This window comes from Acipenser ruthenus, chromosome 16 (genome assembly GCF_902713425.1).
Source record: "Acipenser ruthenus chromosome 16, fAciRut3.2 maternal haplotype, whole genome shotgun sequence".
In the NCBI taxonomy this organism is placed as follows: domain Eukaryota; kingdom Metazoa; phylum Chordata; class Actinopteri; order Acipenseriformes; family Acipenseridae; genus Acipenser; species Acipenser ruthenus.
The window spans coordinates 34831503-34848984 of NC_081204.1; the positions used below are offsets into that span (position 1 = coordinate 34831503).

At 43.2% G+C, this 17482-nt stretch overlaps 1 protein-coding gene across 4 annotated transcripts in view; it reads right to left on the reverse strand.

Moving 5' to 3' along the window:
- Nucleotides 1–17482, reverse strand: part of LOC117412379 (AF4/FMR2 family member 2-like) — a 136021-nt gene that overhangs the window by 19742 nt on the left and 98797 nt on the right. For all 4 annotated transcript variants that reach the window (XM_058989585.1, XM_058989584.1, XM_058989583.1 and 1 more), the window contains one exon: nt 13535–13572. In XM_058989585.1, the coding sequence (XP_058845568.1) occupies nt 13535–13572 (38 nt within the window). The remainder of the gene's footprint in view (nt 1–13534; nt 13573–17482) is intronic.

Genomic DNA, 17482 nt, shown 5'->3' on the forward strand with positions numbered 1-17482 from the left:
GGAGGCGTTCAGGAGTGATTAATGAGATGCTCTCAGTGAGCCCGGGAAGGCAGTGCTAGACAGGCTCTCTGGAACATCATTTTAAAAAGGCAACTCAAACAACATCCTCACTAAAGAAGGGCCTCCTCGGATGCAGGTGGAGAGCTAGCGTCTTATTTATTACGATCAATCGTCCCTGGTAGGACCTCCATGTAACAGTCCTGGGTTTAGCTAATGCATATGTACCCAAGATCACTGCTTTCTGTTTGGAAATAAATACATTACTCCAAGGGCAAGTGTGTTTGAAAACAATCTATCTCTCTCTCTCTCTCTCTCTCTCTATATATATATATATACACACACACACACACAAAAGCGATTAGGGAACTTCAAGATACTAACAACATAATAATTACACCTGCAGATAAAGGAGGCTCCATAGCTATTCAGAATAGTGAGGATTATGTGATTATGTAGCTGAAGCTTTAAGATAACTAAATAATAAACATGTGTATGAGCCTCTGGCTAGTGATGCAATATTAAAACAAGAGACAGAGAGAGAGATGTGATTTTGGAGAAGGCAATGGAAAGTAACTTGATCACACAGAGTCAGTATTCTCTTTAAAAAACTGCATGTGATTCTGGAGAAGGCAATGTGAAGTAACTTGATCACACAGAGTCAGTATGCTCTTTTAAAAACTGCATTCCCTAGAACACCTGTTTTGTACACATGACCAAAAATACATAAGAATCCTACCAGGCCACCAGGAAGGCCTATAGTGTCAGGAAATGGTTTCATTTGTGAACCGTTAAGTCCATTCATTGATTTTTTCATTAAAGGCATTGCAAAGGATTAGAGATTACATATCAATACCAATCCGAACTTAAAATCTACTAGGAATATAGCCAAACTAAGGTATGTTTTCTAGATTCGTTAATTTCAGTAAATGGTGAGGGTTCTCTTCATACATCAATTTCTGATAAACCAACAGATAGAAATACAATTTTGCGTGCAGACAGTGATCCTCCAAAACACTGGATCAAAAATATACTTTAAAACTGAAGCTGAAGATATACAGGCTTGCTTCCGATCTAGGGAACACCTCCAAAGAGAAACCTTCGCCTAAGGGAACACCCTTGTGGTGAAGCAGATTTTTCCCATTGTAAATGTAAACAAACAGTGAAACACACCGCTCGTTCTCTTGCTACAAAAAGCTGGAAATTGTTCAAAGCTCTTGGGGGGGAAAAAAACTGAAATCAGACACAAGTCGCTGAGCAATTTAGTGTTTCCCGTTCTGGGGAGTTGTTTCACCATTCTGTTTAATAATTCATCTAGAGCTGCAGCTGCATTTTTTAACATGTGCATGGGTGCTGTGTTAAATTAGTTTGACAGTTTATTAAAGTTAGTTTGTCTGTTACTTATTCTGTTAATTTCATATGCTGATGCATGTGCATCATGACAAGTTATAAATATTTATTTATTTATTGATTCCTATTGTGTCTAGTGGTAAACTCCATCTTAGACAAGGATGTCCTGAGGGGTGATGTCTTAGCCGGAGACTACATAAAGTAATCCATAAAACTGACTCAGGCAAACAATCTATTGTCATAAAGAAAACAAACAAAAAAACAAAAACATTTTCAAAAGGGAACACGCCACTTTAGTTTTGAGCCATGCACTTCACAAAACCTTGGGGAGCTCACTGCCTCTCCACCCTGGCCTGGTCTCACACACAGGCCCTGCAGGAAACGGGAGCTCACTGCCTCTCCACCCTGGCCTGGTCTCACACACAGGCCCTGCAGGAAACGGGAGCTCGCTGCCTCTCCACCCTGGCCTGGTCTCACACACAGGCCCTGCAGGAAACGGGAGCTCTCCACCCTGGCCTGGTCTCACACACAGGCCCCTGCAGGCAACGGGAGCTCTCCACCCTGGCCTGGTCTCACACACAGGCCCTGCAGGAAACGGGAGCTCACTGCCTCTCCACCCTGGCCTGGTCTCACACACAGGCCCTGCAGGAAACGGGAGCTCACTGCCTCTCCACCCTGGCCTGGTCTCACACACAGGCCCCTGCAGGCAACGGGAGCTCACTGCCTCTCCACCCTGGCCTGGTCTCACACACAGGCCCTGCAGGAAACGGGAGCTCACTGCCTCTCCACCCTGGCCTGGTCTCACACACAGGCCCTGCAGGAAACGGGAGCTCGCTGCTGATCAACACTGCCGACATCGTGTCTGCGAGACATTCCGAGAAGACAAGCAGCAATAATGGGATTCCAGCTGAGTTAATGGCCCCGGCTCCAATGAATGTGATTGTCTGCGAGTGCGGATACCCGGGCCGTCTCAGCGGGTCTGCCACTCCAGCATCCGCTAGAGGAGCCTGCCATGATCTGTCATTCAACCTGACACCACAATAAAGCTGCACATATTAGAGAGCCACTGTGCATTAGTACAAACACGCCTGACTCTGCTCTAACGCAATTCAATTACTGGAATAAAGAGAAACAAAACAAAAACACGAATGTGTTTATCAAATCCTCCTGCTCCCTTTGTCTGGATGCTGGCCCCCTGGCTGTTATCCAGGACTATTAATGCAACTTCGTGTTACTGTATTTGTTTTTCTTTTGTCAGTGTGTTATTTGTTTTAATCCATTTATTTATTTGTTTATTTTTCTGAAGAGGCTCGTCATTGTTTTTTGTTTCACATTAGATTCAAACTGCCTCAGATATATACAAATGTTTGTTGAACATTGATTTTAATATAACACAGTTAGGGTCATATGTATTTATAAAGCAATACCAGGCTGGTGCGCTGATGATGTGGCACTGGGTTGGGTTTTGAAAATGTCTGTCAGGTCTGAACCTCCAAACACAGAGATTCTCTGGGTTTTTAATGGAGCTTGTGTGTGCAGGTCTGAACCTCCAAACACAGGGATTCTCTGGGTTTTTAATGGAGCTTGTGTGTGCAGGTCTGAACCTCCAAACACAGGGATTCTCTGGGTTTTTAATGGAGCTTGTGTCTGTCAGGTCTGAACCTCCAAACACAGAGATTCTCTGGGTTTTTAAAGGAGCTTGTGTCTGTCAGGTCTGAACCTCCAAACACAGAGATTCTCTGGGTTTTTAATGGAGCTTGTGTGTGCAGGTCTGAACCTCCAAACACAGAGATTCTCTGGGTTTTTAATGGAGCTTGTGTCTGTCAGGTCTGCTTGGGAGTGCTGCTGTTGTTTTTCTGCAGCGAGCACAGCTGATGCTCATTATGAAGCTCTTGAACCATCTGAATTGTGAGCGACGAGTGGTTCACGAGGTAGAAAAGCCATTTGTGTCGATAACAAAAAGGCATGATTAAGAAGTTGTTTGGCATAAACTCGCGCAGAGCCCATCTGGAATTGCAGAGACACCTGGTTATGCAGCGGAAAACAATTTAGCGCTTGGCTTCTGAGTTTAATTAACCCGTTTGGGCCCAGAACCAAGGACTTGCCTTTCCAACATGTTTTGGCTGCTTTTGAACATGGCTGCCATTCGGAATGGCTTTTTCAATGCTAATATAATGCCTGCCTGCTGTGACTGCGAGGGGAGGACGCCTAGCGATCTAGTCTGTTTTTCAGGCCCCTAAAAATAAGTATAATTGTCATATACCCTGGATAAATGCAACTGGGGTTTGAGAACCTGTCCTATCTGTTCTGTGGTACTGCACCACAATAATTAAAATGTATTGTACACTTAATATAACAGCCTTATGAAATGCAGCTTGCATGCAGTATTTATGAATGCTTGTACCATTATCCATAGGGGGGCAGTCTCTTTCCAATGGACTCCCCAGCTTGGACACACTGAATGGGGGTCACACTCAACTCAATTATCCGCAGCTCTTGTTTGCACAGGCCAAGCTTTAGTTTATTTTACAGCTTTGCAGTAAAACAAACTATTTGGAACAGGTAAGTTTCCATTCTGCTGCTCATTTGCACAAAAGCATCTCTGCCCTACAGACCTTCACTGCTTTCAAGAGCTGAAAGACAGAGAAGTAGAATCCCCTCCCCAATAAACTGTACATATATAATGCTACAGTGACAGAACTGCAGGCTGGCGCGTCTTCAAGAGGAGAAACATTAAAGTGAATAGTGGATGTTCTCAGTTCACCGCCTTGCTTTGATAAATATCTTCTGGGTTGTCATTTACAAGGAAAGCTCCTGTTTATGCTGTGTAAAAACATCTCCCCTCTCTCCTCGTACTTCTCCAGATCTGTGAGGTATTTTAAAGTGTTTATGCTGTGTAAAAACATCTCTCTCTCCTCGTACTTCTCCATATTTTTTTTAAATATTATTCTATTTCTGTAAATACTACACTATTTCTTTCTTTCGTTCTTTTCACCCCCCCAGCACATACCTGTACAATACATACACCATTCACTAACCGCCAGCTGGCCAAACAGAAAAACAAAACTCAACTGACATTATTATCCCACTGGATATCAAACACAATTTCAAATGGAAGCAAGTGATTACTGTTTATTTACAGACCGTAACCGCTGTAGCTTGAAACAACCCAGCCAATGGAGCCTAGTCTGCACACTACAGCAAGCACCGACTGAGATTGATCACAGTCTGGGGGAGCGGAAACTCATTCTCATTTCAAGAAAAGTGAGGAAAGTAAAACTAACACTAGCAGAGTGATCAAAATAAAACTATTAAACAAAGTGAAATTCTGTGAGAGAAATTCCTCTAAAAGCAATACCTCTAAAATAAAACAAATCATGGAGCAGTGATGAGAGGAGTACAGTACTGAGATCAAGATCTCTAACTTACTTAAAAAAATGATAATTCAAAGATACCTGCACTCATACGCCTCCTGCATGTCCTACAAGCAAACCTCTGATGTTAAGAAATACATTGGAACTCAAACTTCAAAACAATGGCTGTGACAGGTTACAAAGTGCGTTTGATTATGTATATTCAAAGTAATATAGTTCAGGCTGGTGTGATGGTAATTCCTCTGTGAAGATGTCTTCAGATGTACGTTTCGGACGTACAGTACACGTGTAATGTTGAAGACGTGTGCTGCAGCTTGGCTAGGATGGTCTTGTAATGATAAGCTGGCTTATTGCTCTCAAGTCCAGGAGTAATAAATACACTTGATACGTATGTGCAATACTGTCCTCTACTTCCACATGCAGAACGTTATGCAATTAAGGGTAATTTAAAAAGCAATGTAAAAACTTATTGCGTGTGTGGTTTATGTACATATGTGCATCACAGCAGGGATCTGTGTCTCTGGACTGGTTAGTGTCACCTGATAGGAGTGGAACAATGCGAGGAGGTGGTCAGGCCGAACTGGTTAATGAATTGCCAATTTGGCCTGACCGCATACGGAACAGCTCATTTCTGTTCATTATACCAGACCAGAAGGTTGTGCTTTTGGTATTAGTTCACCATGATAGCCTTAGCCTGGGTCGAATATTGTTTTGTACTGTAATTTGTTTAATTGATTTAATTTGTTCTTAATAAAAGTGTGTATCCAAGCGTTAACTTAAGCTCCCCTATTCCCACTGCTAGCCAGCCTGACCGCAACTTAACCCTTCTATTTTATTATTTGCTTGCTATAGCAAATATTATTAAGATATAAAATATATTGCAACAAAAACATTATTATTAATGCGATTCCTCACAAGGCTGATTCACAATCAGTTTTGTATTATTAGTATTCTATCTACTCCAATATAGTAACAGGATATGGATTAAAGCAAGCAGCCCATGTGAACAAGTAGTGGTTTCCTTTGACTGGGTAATGGGGGGGGGGGAAATCTCATTAGAAGCCTGATCCTGGATTCGTTCTGAACTCAAGCCATTTCATTAGCTGCTTTCTAGTCTGCTAGACACGAAGGTCCAGGGTGCCAAAACTGAGGCAGTTGGAATGTGTCTGTAATTCTGTAATATAGTATTGCATGCATGTTTAATATCACAGTATTGCAGGCACGTGTAAGCCAAAAGCTGAAAATAGCTGCACATTATCAACGACGACTCACAGTGCATGCTTCAGGTTTTTCTTTACCGGTTTAAAGTACATCATCTTTGCAGTGCCGAGAGCCCTTTAGTTTGTCTTTAAAAGCATTAGCTCTTCAAACAGACAATTGGCACAAGTATGCATGTGTGGGTGTTAATGATACATGAAGCAAATGTTCTGATTTAGAGGAACTGGGCACACTGTTAGATAAAACAGCAAGCAGGGATACAAGCACAGACAATGTCAGAAAGAAAGAAAGAAAGAAAGAAAGAAAGAAAGAAAATCTGCTTGAAGATATTGAAACTGTAATCAGTGTTCATTTCCAGGGATGTTTTCAGTAACATGATCCTGGCTTCTAAACTTGCATTAAGGTCCATAAATCCTCAACTGGACTGCAATCTGGGCAGCAGTGTGGAGTAGTGGTTAGGGCTCTGGACTCTTGACCGGAGGGTTGTGGGTTCAATCCCCAGTGGGGACACTGCTGCTGTACCCTTGAGCAAGGTACTTTACCTAGATTGCTCCAGTAAAAACCCACCTGTAAAATGGGTAATTGTATGTAAAAATAATGTGATATTTTGTAACAATTGTAAGTCGCCCTGGATAAGGGTGTCTGCTAAGAAATAAATAATAATAATAATAATAATAATAATAATAATAATCCAGTGCTTGGAAAAGAAATGGGTACCTCAGGAATTGTGGGCAGTTACGAAGCAGAGAAGGAGTTCGAGCAGCCAAGGTGGAGCACATGACTGGCCAGCTCAGAGTCCCAGGCGAGAGTCGAAAGGGCATTTTATTAAACAGCCCCTTGTTTGCGCTCGGGGAGCGCTCTGGTGTTTTCAAGTCTAGGTCAAGTTAAATTACATTTAGCCAATTTGTATTAACAACATGCACAAACACGTACAGTGTTATTACATGCCAAGCCTCTTCGATCCTGTGCTTCAGTGCATTGAGATATCATTCTTAATATGAGCTGTCTACACAATGCCTGCAATTCAACACAGTGGCATCTCCTTAGCACAAAAACAAACCAAGAAAACCCTTCTTTTCATCCCTCTGTTATAGATGGACAGTTTTGCTGTTGCTAATACAGGGACGTAGTGCTGTATATATTCAGCCTGCATAAGTAGGTCTGTAGCAGACTCAGTAACCAATGATCAAATATAGCTTATATTAACTGTCTATTATTATTATTATTATTATTATTATTATTATTATTATCTTGTAGTTAAATAAAAGCACACTTTATTGAAGGTTCCCGGCTCTTTGATAATGAAGCTGTCATATCCTAATTGCTCTCAGATAAACAAAAGGGTTTTACTGCCTTGTAATAATCTGTCAGCTGTGTTGCAGCAGTGGGTTTTTGTACATGTATATTTATGTATATACGTACACTTATACATATCATTTTACATTACTGTTGGTGCCCAACCATATAAAATACTATTATAAAAAGTACGGGCCACATAGCTGATTAAAAAAGAAAATGATACAGAACCAGTGTCACTGTTACCAAAATGCATTCTGCAGTTACTCATTTCCCTGCAGTTGACTCGTTTTTCATATGGACAGATCAGATATATAAAACGTGTATATTATATCCAACAGGATATTTCTCTTCCTCTGTCATTAATTGAAGCTGCTTCTGCTGCTGCGTCACACGAGGTATGCAGAGGCCTGAAGCGAGGCAACAGACTGGAAGCGCTCGCAACATAATCCATATTTCTCGTGAAACACTGAGACACAAACAGAGGATTTATGAGAGGGAGCGAGTGAGGCAGGCTGTGAGCCCTGACAGCCCCACATACAGGAGAGTAAAATATTTTGCCTGCGAGTTATAAAAGTAAATGTAGAGTGACTTGAGTGACAAAACAAATCCTGCTGACTGTGACGGCGACAGAGAAAATGAAATATTTAGTTTAGCAAGAAAGTGTGAGCAGACTGACGAGACTGAACATTAAAATGTGCGCTACTTCCTGTCAAAAAGAAAGCGTGGAACAGAAGGGAGATGAATGAGAAAACGTGGAAGCGGCTGCCGTTAGTTCACTTTCGTCTACATGACCACCGAAAGACAAGGGGGGCTTTTAAAGAGGGAAGCAAATCATTCACTGCCAGGAAATAAATACTGACGTGTTTAGTTATTTGGGAGAAAGGGGGCAACTGGTGGTTTGTAAGCTGCAGTGCAGAGAGTCATGGACTCAAGACCTCACAGAGACTGGATGGCAGAATGAAAGGTTCTCTGAGCAGAGGCGGAATGTGGAAGAGTCAGGAAGGCAGCTTGTTTTTCTTCTCAGGCCAGGTTAGGTATTGAGATTGTGTGTTAATGGGGCCTCAGATCAGGCATGAAGCTGCAGCTTCCAGACATCAGTGATCTCACAGATCTTTTGAAAGCTGGACCAGGAGGAGTCAGCTGCAGCCCTCACTTTCCAGCTGCCACCCAGCATGGGGTCTGGACTGCCAGCTCCGAGGGCTGGTGTTTGGTATCAGCTACACAGGCTTTTAAAACCACAAGACCTTTGATCACATGAAAGGCTGAGATTTGGACAAGTATAAGAGGGATTAAAGCCTCACAGCTCCAGTGAATCCTCCATCTCCTGATTTCAAAGCATGAGCTCTACCTTTACTGGTCAGATCTGGATAGATAGCACCTGGAGAGGTCATCAGAAACAACTGGACTGGATTTCTCAGGAGGAACAGGAGTCCCTTGACAGCCCTGCTGGGTTTTATTTTCATCTACAATGGGGAGACTGGTGGTCCAGGCAGTTTGTTTTTGATTAGTTTTTCAAGTGTTTATAATACAAAGTGCTTGAAATGTTTTGTTTTCATTATTATATTGTATATTTCTCTTTCAATAATCCTTAATTCATGCTTTTGTCCACCCCCCAAAAATATGCCTTCTCTGTTTGTTTTTTTGTGCTCAGATTTATTATTTTTTTCTTGCCATTTTGGATTGACGGAATGAATCAAAAGGTTACAGAGCAGCAGGTAAAACTGCAGATGTTCTTTTCAGGTTTTTTTTTTTTTACTGCAGAACGAGTGGTACCGATACCCAAAACAATAAAAGTGCTGCTTTTTAATGTCTATATCAGTATGAAAAGCTGGAAAATCTCAGGCCAGCTGTGCCAGAGAGACGCTGCCAAATTCAAGGCAGCGGTTCCCTATTCTGCCAGCCCCACATCTCCGCCTGACAGATTAATGGGCACCAGATAAATCACATCTTACTTTTCTCCCAAAACAAAATAAATGTAAAGAGACCTTTTGGTTCCCTGCCACCCCTTTCTTCCTGCCAGCTCAGTTATATCAGCTGCCAGCACCGCTCAGCTTTCATCTCGCTAACCTGTTTGAAAATCAACGGTGCATCTCATCATGGGCTGCTATCTTCTGTGCTTCACTTTCAGCTTCATTCACAGCATTCCCGTGCTGGACACCCCCTCCTGGCATCTTCATCAGCACCAATAACACTTGCATAGCGAGTCAATTATTCAGCTGTAAGCGTGTATCCAGAGGTACCAATCTCAACAAGCCCTTATTAAATAGAACAAATGACATCCAGGTTCTGTCCTGGGCAGGGTTTGCTACAGATGCTAACTAGCACAGAAAAAAAAAACAGGGCGACGGTCACTGTGCCACCATATTGTATTCCCTAGCCTTGTGTTCAAGAGTGTGCAGAGAGCCTGTAATCTAGTGTGTTTCAATGAAATAACTCCCCCCCGCCCCCCAACTGTCGGGGCCACTCAGTAAATGAGGGCTGACACAGACGATTCTTCGCGGAGTCACTTGTAACACGAAGCCCTATTAATTCTGGAAGGGAGAGCTGTGTTTCTCTTCCCCGGAGACAGAGGTCATCCTGCGAAGGTGTGAGCTGACAGATTTCATATGCTTATGAAAATCATGTGAATGCACTAGCACGGCTTCTCTCTCTCTCTCTCTCTGCAGAGCTGTAGATGCTGGCTTTCACTCACAGGTCTGGCAAACATGTGTAGCTGGCTCATCTGGAGCCATACATTTACTGTTTTACTTTCTTGAAATACATGTTACAGCTTCAGGCCAACGTTCTGCTAAACATTTGAATTGCAAGTAGTCTCTTTATTGTTAAGAAGAGTCCACTTTTACAGGATGGGTCCACAGAGCTGCAACATCTTGTTTTAAGATGTTGAGATATTTTAATCATTAGATTCTTATAAATAGTAACTTCCAAGCCTTGGGTTAACAGTACAATCCCCATCTTCCAAATCCATGTCATGACCTAGCCCAAGTCTACAAAATAGACAGGGTCAGCGGTCTTGTATAAAAGGTACGTTTTGGCCGCAGCGGGCTGGGAGATCTTTAATAGAAAGTACTAACCAAGCCCAACCCTTTACAGCCTCCCACACCTGACAGAATCAGAGCTGAGGGCTGCATGGCAAAGAGGCTGCATGGCCAAGAGGCATGTTTGCAAGGTGCTATCTGCTCTGAAAATCAGCTGCAAAACCACAAACTCAACTTTCTCCATTTAAGAATGGATTATCAGTGTTGCTGCCTTGCACTCAGCCAGCTACAAACTAATGCATTGAGCTTCCTGAGGCTTCCATGGTTAACCACATAAATAATTAATTAACTCCTGCCTACCTGCATTAAGAGGACGCATCAGACCTCCTGCACACAGTGCAGGCATCATAATCCTCCCCAGGCACATGCCTTCCCCTTATATGCTTATTCATATACCAGGGGTGGGAGGTATATTTCAATGTGAAAATGTGTGTTACTGAGTCATCAAGGCATAACTAGCTTACCTCCCTGTCATCAATCATTTCATCAGTAATTTGATTACTGACTTACGATCCAGCATAAGCTGACAAGAACACACAACAAAACTCTAAGTACATTTCCTAACTACGCCTGTTTCCTTACGCTGCCAGAAAGGTTACTGCTAATGTATTTGCTGCTCTGCTGGCTGCACAGATATGGATCTGTAACTGCTCCAGCGCATGTCAATATGGCACAGGCATGAGGAGACAGAAAGAAAAACACCTATCTGCACGTATACCAAAGTTTACCCTGGAGTCTGCTTCCCTGTCTGGAGGTGATTTTTTAGGGAAAAATAATCTGTCTCCATTATTGCAAACACAGCAGCGTTCATCCATAGGGAATTCTCTACCAGCCACGTTACAGCAGGCAAAATGACCCTCAAAGTGATGATATGACCGTGCTTGCTCACAGCTACACCATCTCTCTGTTAGCACAGCAATATTACCTTTTAAACATGCAAAAACAAGCACAATAAAATAACACCAAAATACTAGAAAACTGAAAGCAGCTCCCCCTGTGTCCCGGGAGGTCCTGGTTTGGGATCCTAAAGCTCGCCCCTGGACCCCTGCCCCCTCGGTTCACCTGTGAAAACAAGACCCTGCTGAAATGTGCCACTGCGCTTGGGCTACCCTGTGTCAATAAACTCATTTCCATGGTGCTTTCATCCTCCTGGTGTTCAGATGAGATCATTAGGATTACACTACACAGTGAACCACAGAAACAGGCTGCAGAACAAAAACACCCACACTCCAAGCCTGTGACACACAGGTTCCTCCTGGCCTTCGATGAGCAGCACAAATAAAAGCAGGCTTCTGACCAGCGCTCACCAGCGAGAAATGAGAACTATTAAAAGAATGAAGCACAGGGCTCACGGAGCGACAGGGCACAACTGAAGAGAACCTCAAAGAGGGATTCCAAGCCGATGTGATCAAACAGCTTTTGTCTTTGAGCAGCCATGACTTCACCCCTTGGCAGAGCAGGAGGAAAGTAAACAGAGATGCTGACAGAACACCCAGTTCCAGATCTCTTGGATAAACACGGGCCGGGAGGGTAATTCATCTGAGCTCACTCACTCACTCACTGCTAAAGGATCCCTGGCATTTAGAAAGCAAAACACAGAGTCAATTAAAATACAAAAAAAAACTAAACAAAACCAACAGCTTACAGCTTGTTTAGAGGGGAAAAAAACTTTTGCAATACCTTTAGACTCCCTGTTGTCTAATCGGAACAGACAACTGTAGACTAGCGTCACTGTGATCTGGCATCTCAAGGACCCTGCACTCTGTATCTAAGCTGTCTTGCACTCTCTTCCAGGTTTGCAAATACAGGGATAAAGTGACGATTTGAATTGATTCTTACAATACAATACAATACAATACAATACAATACAATACAATACAATACAATACAATACAATACAATGCAGTGCAGTGAAGTGCATTACATACAGAATTGCATAGAAGCACAGATCAAAGAGCTGATGCTTCAAGTAGGCCAAGTCTATAGATATCCTGGGAGATTAGTTATGACAAGCAGAGTGACACATTTGTTTTGTAATCTGGATCTGAACAATTATGACAAAATAACACACCTAGGGATGTTTGACAATCATATTGTATTTATACAGAAGTTTTTTCATACTTGAGTCAAACACATGAAGCTACCCATGCAGCAAGTGTGTGTACAAGGGCTGCACACGAATCCCTGTTAAGTCGTGCCATTTCTCTCTGCCCCAACCAACAGATGTCAATAGTAGATTTGATACAATTTATTAGACCAGGGCCTTCAGCCAAAAGCAATTCACATTTGCAGAAAGTGCGCTCTCACATATGCTTTAATAAGTGAAATGTGTTCTTAACAAAGCATGTGATAAGACACATATGGTGAAATAAATCTATTCAATTCTCAGTGTTAATACACCCCGGGGCACAGCTTCCGATTTACTGGTACTAATGCCATTACCACTGAACTCCATTGAAGCTGGCCTGGAAGTGCAGTGTAATAAGGATGGGGAGGCTAGGGGATCATTACCCCTGTGATCTATCGCTTTGCAGACCCAGTGCTGAGCTGGAGCTGGGAGCACACTCACAGCTACCCTTCTCCCAGGACCCCCGTGTGAGAAAGAGCTGCAGGCCACAGTGCACTGAGAGCTCACTAATGGGCAGAATTCACAGGAATCAGCAGGGATAAGAGGCCGGGAAACACACATCTGAACCCTGGGATTGTTTTACTGATACACAGACAGGAGGGCAACCCAGGCAAGCAGTCCTCCTGAATATCACAAAGTGAAGAAAACATCCTGTATCCATTCCCAATTCATATAGGCTCTTACTTTTCTATTCTAGGAACCCAACATGCCTTTGCGTGCTGCAATGTTGTTGATGCTGGCTCTTTTTTGTTTAGGCTACAGTATTTACAAAGGCAATTCTAGCTTCCCAGTCCTGACTCATCCCACACACCCTATTGAGTTACTCTGCATAAAGGCAGTGATTAAAGCCACTGTGAGTGATGTCGTGTATAGGAGAAGGTCATCATTGTCCTGGAAAGCACAGGGTTTCTGGCATGCTTCAGGAACGCTGTATTCTATTAATACAAATGACCACATCTGAAACACATACACTGGATCTACTGGGGAATGGCAAAGTGGCTCACATCATCAAACTCCATTGCTGAAGGCTTCCATGCATGCTTCCTGCAGCTTGTCAGTCACTCGGAGGTGCTACAGTACATACTGTAAACATAATGAATATTCCTATCAGCCATGCAGCATGTACTCACTTTACAGGAGTGCTTCTAGGCTTGGTCTTCTCTGCAGTCTGTGGAAAGAAAGATGCTTTATTGGTACAAGACAGTATATGAATCCCCACTTGCAGATTCTCATGTAACTTTGGCCAACTGTTTGTTTATATATATATATATATATATGACATTTCCTCTACCTCTTTCTGTATTACGAATTCAAACAGAAACACACACACACACACACACACACACACACACACACACCCACACCCACACCCACACACACACACACACACACAAACACACACACCAGATCCCCTTTTTCACTGGACTTGTTTCCTTTAATCTTAAAACCTAAATGATTAAAAGAAGCACTGAAGCGTACTCCGACATATCAATGTTTGGCTGCCTGAGGCACAACTAATTGATTCCTGCAACTCAGCTCAAACAAATCCTTCCAGGCAGCCCACAGGCTTCATCTCTCAAATACTTCACTGGTCCAGCTCCTTCCGATGGAACATTCCACTGGAACTCTCGCTCCGGAACATTCCAGTGAAGTGTGACGCTGCTGCTGGCTTCACACTCCCTGACAGGACTGCTGCATCTCAATGTGTGCAGGCTTTATACATCATGTTTGTAAGACTAGATTTGGGGTTCTTCTACAAGCCCCAGATGCTGTCACGAAATGTTCAGTTTAAATTCTGATTGGCTAGGAAGGACCACACTGTAAACACGCAAAAAAACAGAGCAATCATTTCAAATAATACTGTTTAATGAGCACGTGGGTGAGTTTATATTATTTTTTTTCTTTATATTGACATCTGTCAGCCTGTGACTGATGGACTTACACTTGGGATCCCACATTTACAAAAGAAAAGAAAATCAAGGTTATGTTGACTTTACACATTTACACTGCTAACACCATCAACCATAAACCACTTCCAGTTATCAAGCTTTCAATAAGCCAAAGAACTGCAAGTAAATGAGATCTGATGCCTGCAGACCCACACAAACCACAATGCAACAGCAACCACTCCTCTGCCACTACAGTGGAATTCTGACATCATCATTCCAAAGCAGGATGAGAAGAATCTGCACTGGGATTTCTACGATATTCCACTTGAAGTCTTGACTTATTAGCGAATGTATTTCAATTTGTGATTAACTACGACTCTTACTTGGAAAGGAAAGAGACACACACAGAAACATAATCCACTTACTGCAGGGCCACGGAGTCCCACTCCAGAACAGCCACTGAGCCCAGTTGCACTTTACTGCAGGGCCACGGAGCCCCACTCCACAACAGCTACTGAGCCCAGTTCCACTCTACTGCAGGGCCACGGAGCCCCACTCCACAACAGCTACTGAGCCCAGTTCCACTTTACTGCAGGGCCACGGAGCCCCACTCCACAACAGCTACTGAGCCTAGTTCCACTTTACTGCAGGGCCACGGAGCCCCACTCCACAACAGCTACTGAGCCCAGTTCCACTTTACTGCAGGGCCACGGAGCCCCACTCCACAACAGCCACTGAACCCAGTTCCACTTTACTGCAGGGCCACGGAGCCCCACTCCACAACAGCCACTGAACCCAGTTCCACTTTACTGCAGGGCCACGGAGCCCCACTCCACAACAGCTACTGAGCCCAGTTCCACTTTACTGCAGGGCCACGGAGCCCCACTCCACAACAGCCACTGAACCCAGTTCCACTTTACTGCAGGGCCACGGAGCCCCACTCCACAGCAGCCACTGAGCCCAGTTCCACTTTACTGCAGGGCCACGGAGCCCCACTCCACAACAGCTACTGAGCCCAGTTCCACTTTACTGCAGGGCCACGGAGCCCCACTCCACAACAGCTACTGAGCCCAGTTCCACTTTACTACAGGGCCACGGAGCCCCACTCCACAAACAGCTACTGAGCCCAGTTCCACTTTACTGCTGTGTGCATTGATCTGTGTGCATTCATGAAAGGGGCCAGTGATCTTCACAGTGTATGAGACGAAACATCTCAGATCATCTGTCAACAGCACTCTTTGATTGCAGCTTCCCTCTCCACAGGGATTCCAGCTTCTTCAGTATTTCTTCAATTCAAATGTTGCTAGGCAACGCGGCTGGGGGGCACTGCTGTGAGTACGGAGAGTACGCCTGACCAAACTGTTCAAACATGGGGGGGCAAGGGAATAAAATCAAACCTTGATCTCTGCAAGGTGCACAGCTCTCAGATTTGAAGCAGCATGAGTGACAGCATTGCATTGATCTATGATGAGTTGCTCTAGGCCTAAGCTGACCAATGGTGAGCGGTTTTAAGAATTTCTTGTGCACCGATCGTTTTCTTGTAAATAATGTGTTCTGTTTGTTGTGCATGAAGTGCATCAAAAAACAAAACCAAAAACTAATAAAAAGTGCCTTGGACATAAAATGTATTACAGCTTGGGGTATAATGATCAAGAAAATGAGCTGAATAAAATAACAATATCAACAATACTGCATTAATAACACTGGTTTTGTTTTATTATAGAATCAAATATGAATATTGTATGATACAGTAAAACGTGATACTGCCAGCCATAGTGCTGGGTTTCCATGTGAACGGATTAGATGACAGATCATTATTATTGTCTTTCACAAATGTATTAAAATCAATTGAGACTGCCAGATTCCCAGAACGACACATGTTTTTTCCGCTGCAGCGTGTGAAGGGTTAAACGGCTTTCCTAATTGAATCTGATACACAACCTGCCTGCCATCCTCCTGTCTGACACCTCGGAATGGAAGAAAGTAAAGGGTTGCTTTCCATTCATTTTAAATGAGCTCAGGACAGCTTGTTCCATTTCAAAGATTAGCTTTTGATTATACAGGGTTTTAACACATCAGATAAGATTCCTCCTCACTCATCTTGCACTGCCTCAAAGCTCATTATCTCCTCTTTCTTAACAAATGATGTCATTGAACTTCAATCCCCCTTGTGAAAATATCATTAGGCTGCAATAATGTCTCTGACTATCAGCTGCAGCGGCACCAGAACTTATTCAGTGCAAACTACTGTACTGGAGGACAAGGGGTTGTTAGGAAAAAGCCAATATGATCGTGATCACCTCCTGTTGACCTTGAGGGCTGAGGTCCATTATCATTCTCCTCGATAAAGATGATAAAGACTACAGGATGAATATTACAGTATAGTCACGGAACACAGAACACCATTTTAAAAAGACAACAATAACAAAAAATCTACATGGGCGAAACCAGAACTCACTAAGCTTCACTTTGCATGTTGTTCTTCTTTTATCTAAAGCAGAGATTGCTTTTGTATAATGATCCACACCTAGTGCAAATCACCCAAGGGTCACAACAGCATGCTTTCATTAAAATTCCCTTTCTCGTGCCTTGAAACATTAAACCTATGCCTTAGTAAGACCTGCAGCATTAGCTACCCCACTTTTACTGTCCATTGTTCAGTCCTGCAAGCAATGAGTATGCTGCAGATTTCAAAGGGTTTTATTTAGTGTTTGTCAATTAGTGTACATGCTGCAAGGCAGCACAGACAGCAGCAGCTACAATTACCAAACGAGCCTTATCTTATCTACACTCCTCTGACATGTGCTTCCTTTTAATTGTCGACTTGCAATTAGGCATGTTTTACAGTCATTAATTACATACTGTAATTATGGGTATTGCTTTCTAGTGACTGTTATATTACAGTATATGATATTGTAAATTACTTAAACTACTATTGAAGATGAAGGTGTAAATGACAATAGGGTTTCAGCCATATCGGTATAAGGATAACGCTAATCAGGATGGAGCACACTGCAGACAGCATGAAGAACCTCAGACTGGCTGTGGGACTGCAGATCACACTACACTTCCTGACATGACACAGTGACACAGGCACCACACTGCAGACAGCATGATGAACCTCAGACTGGCTGTGGGACTGCAGATCACACTGCACTTCCTGACATGACACAGTGACACAGGCACCAT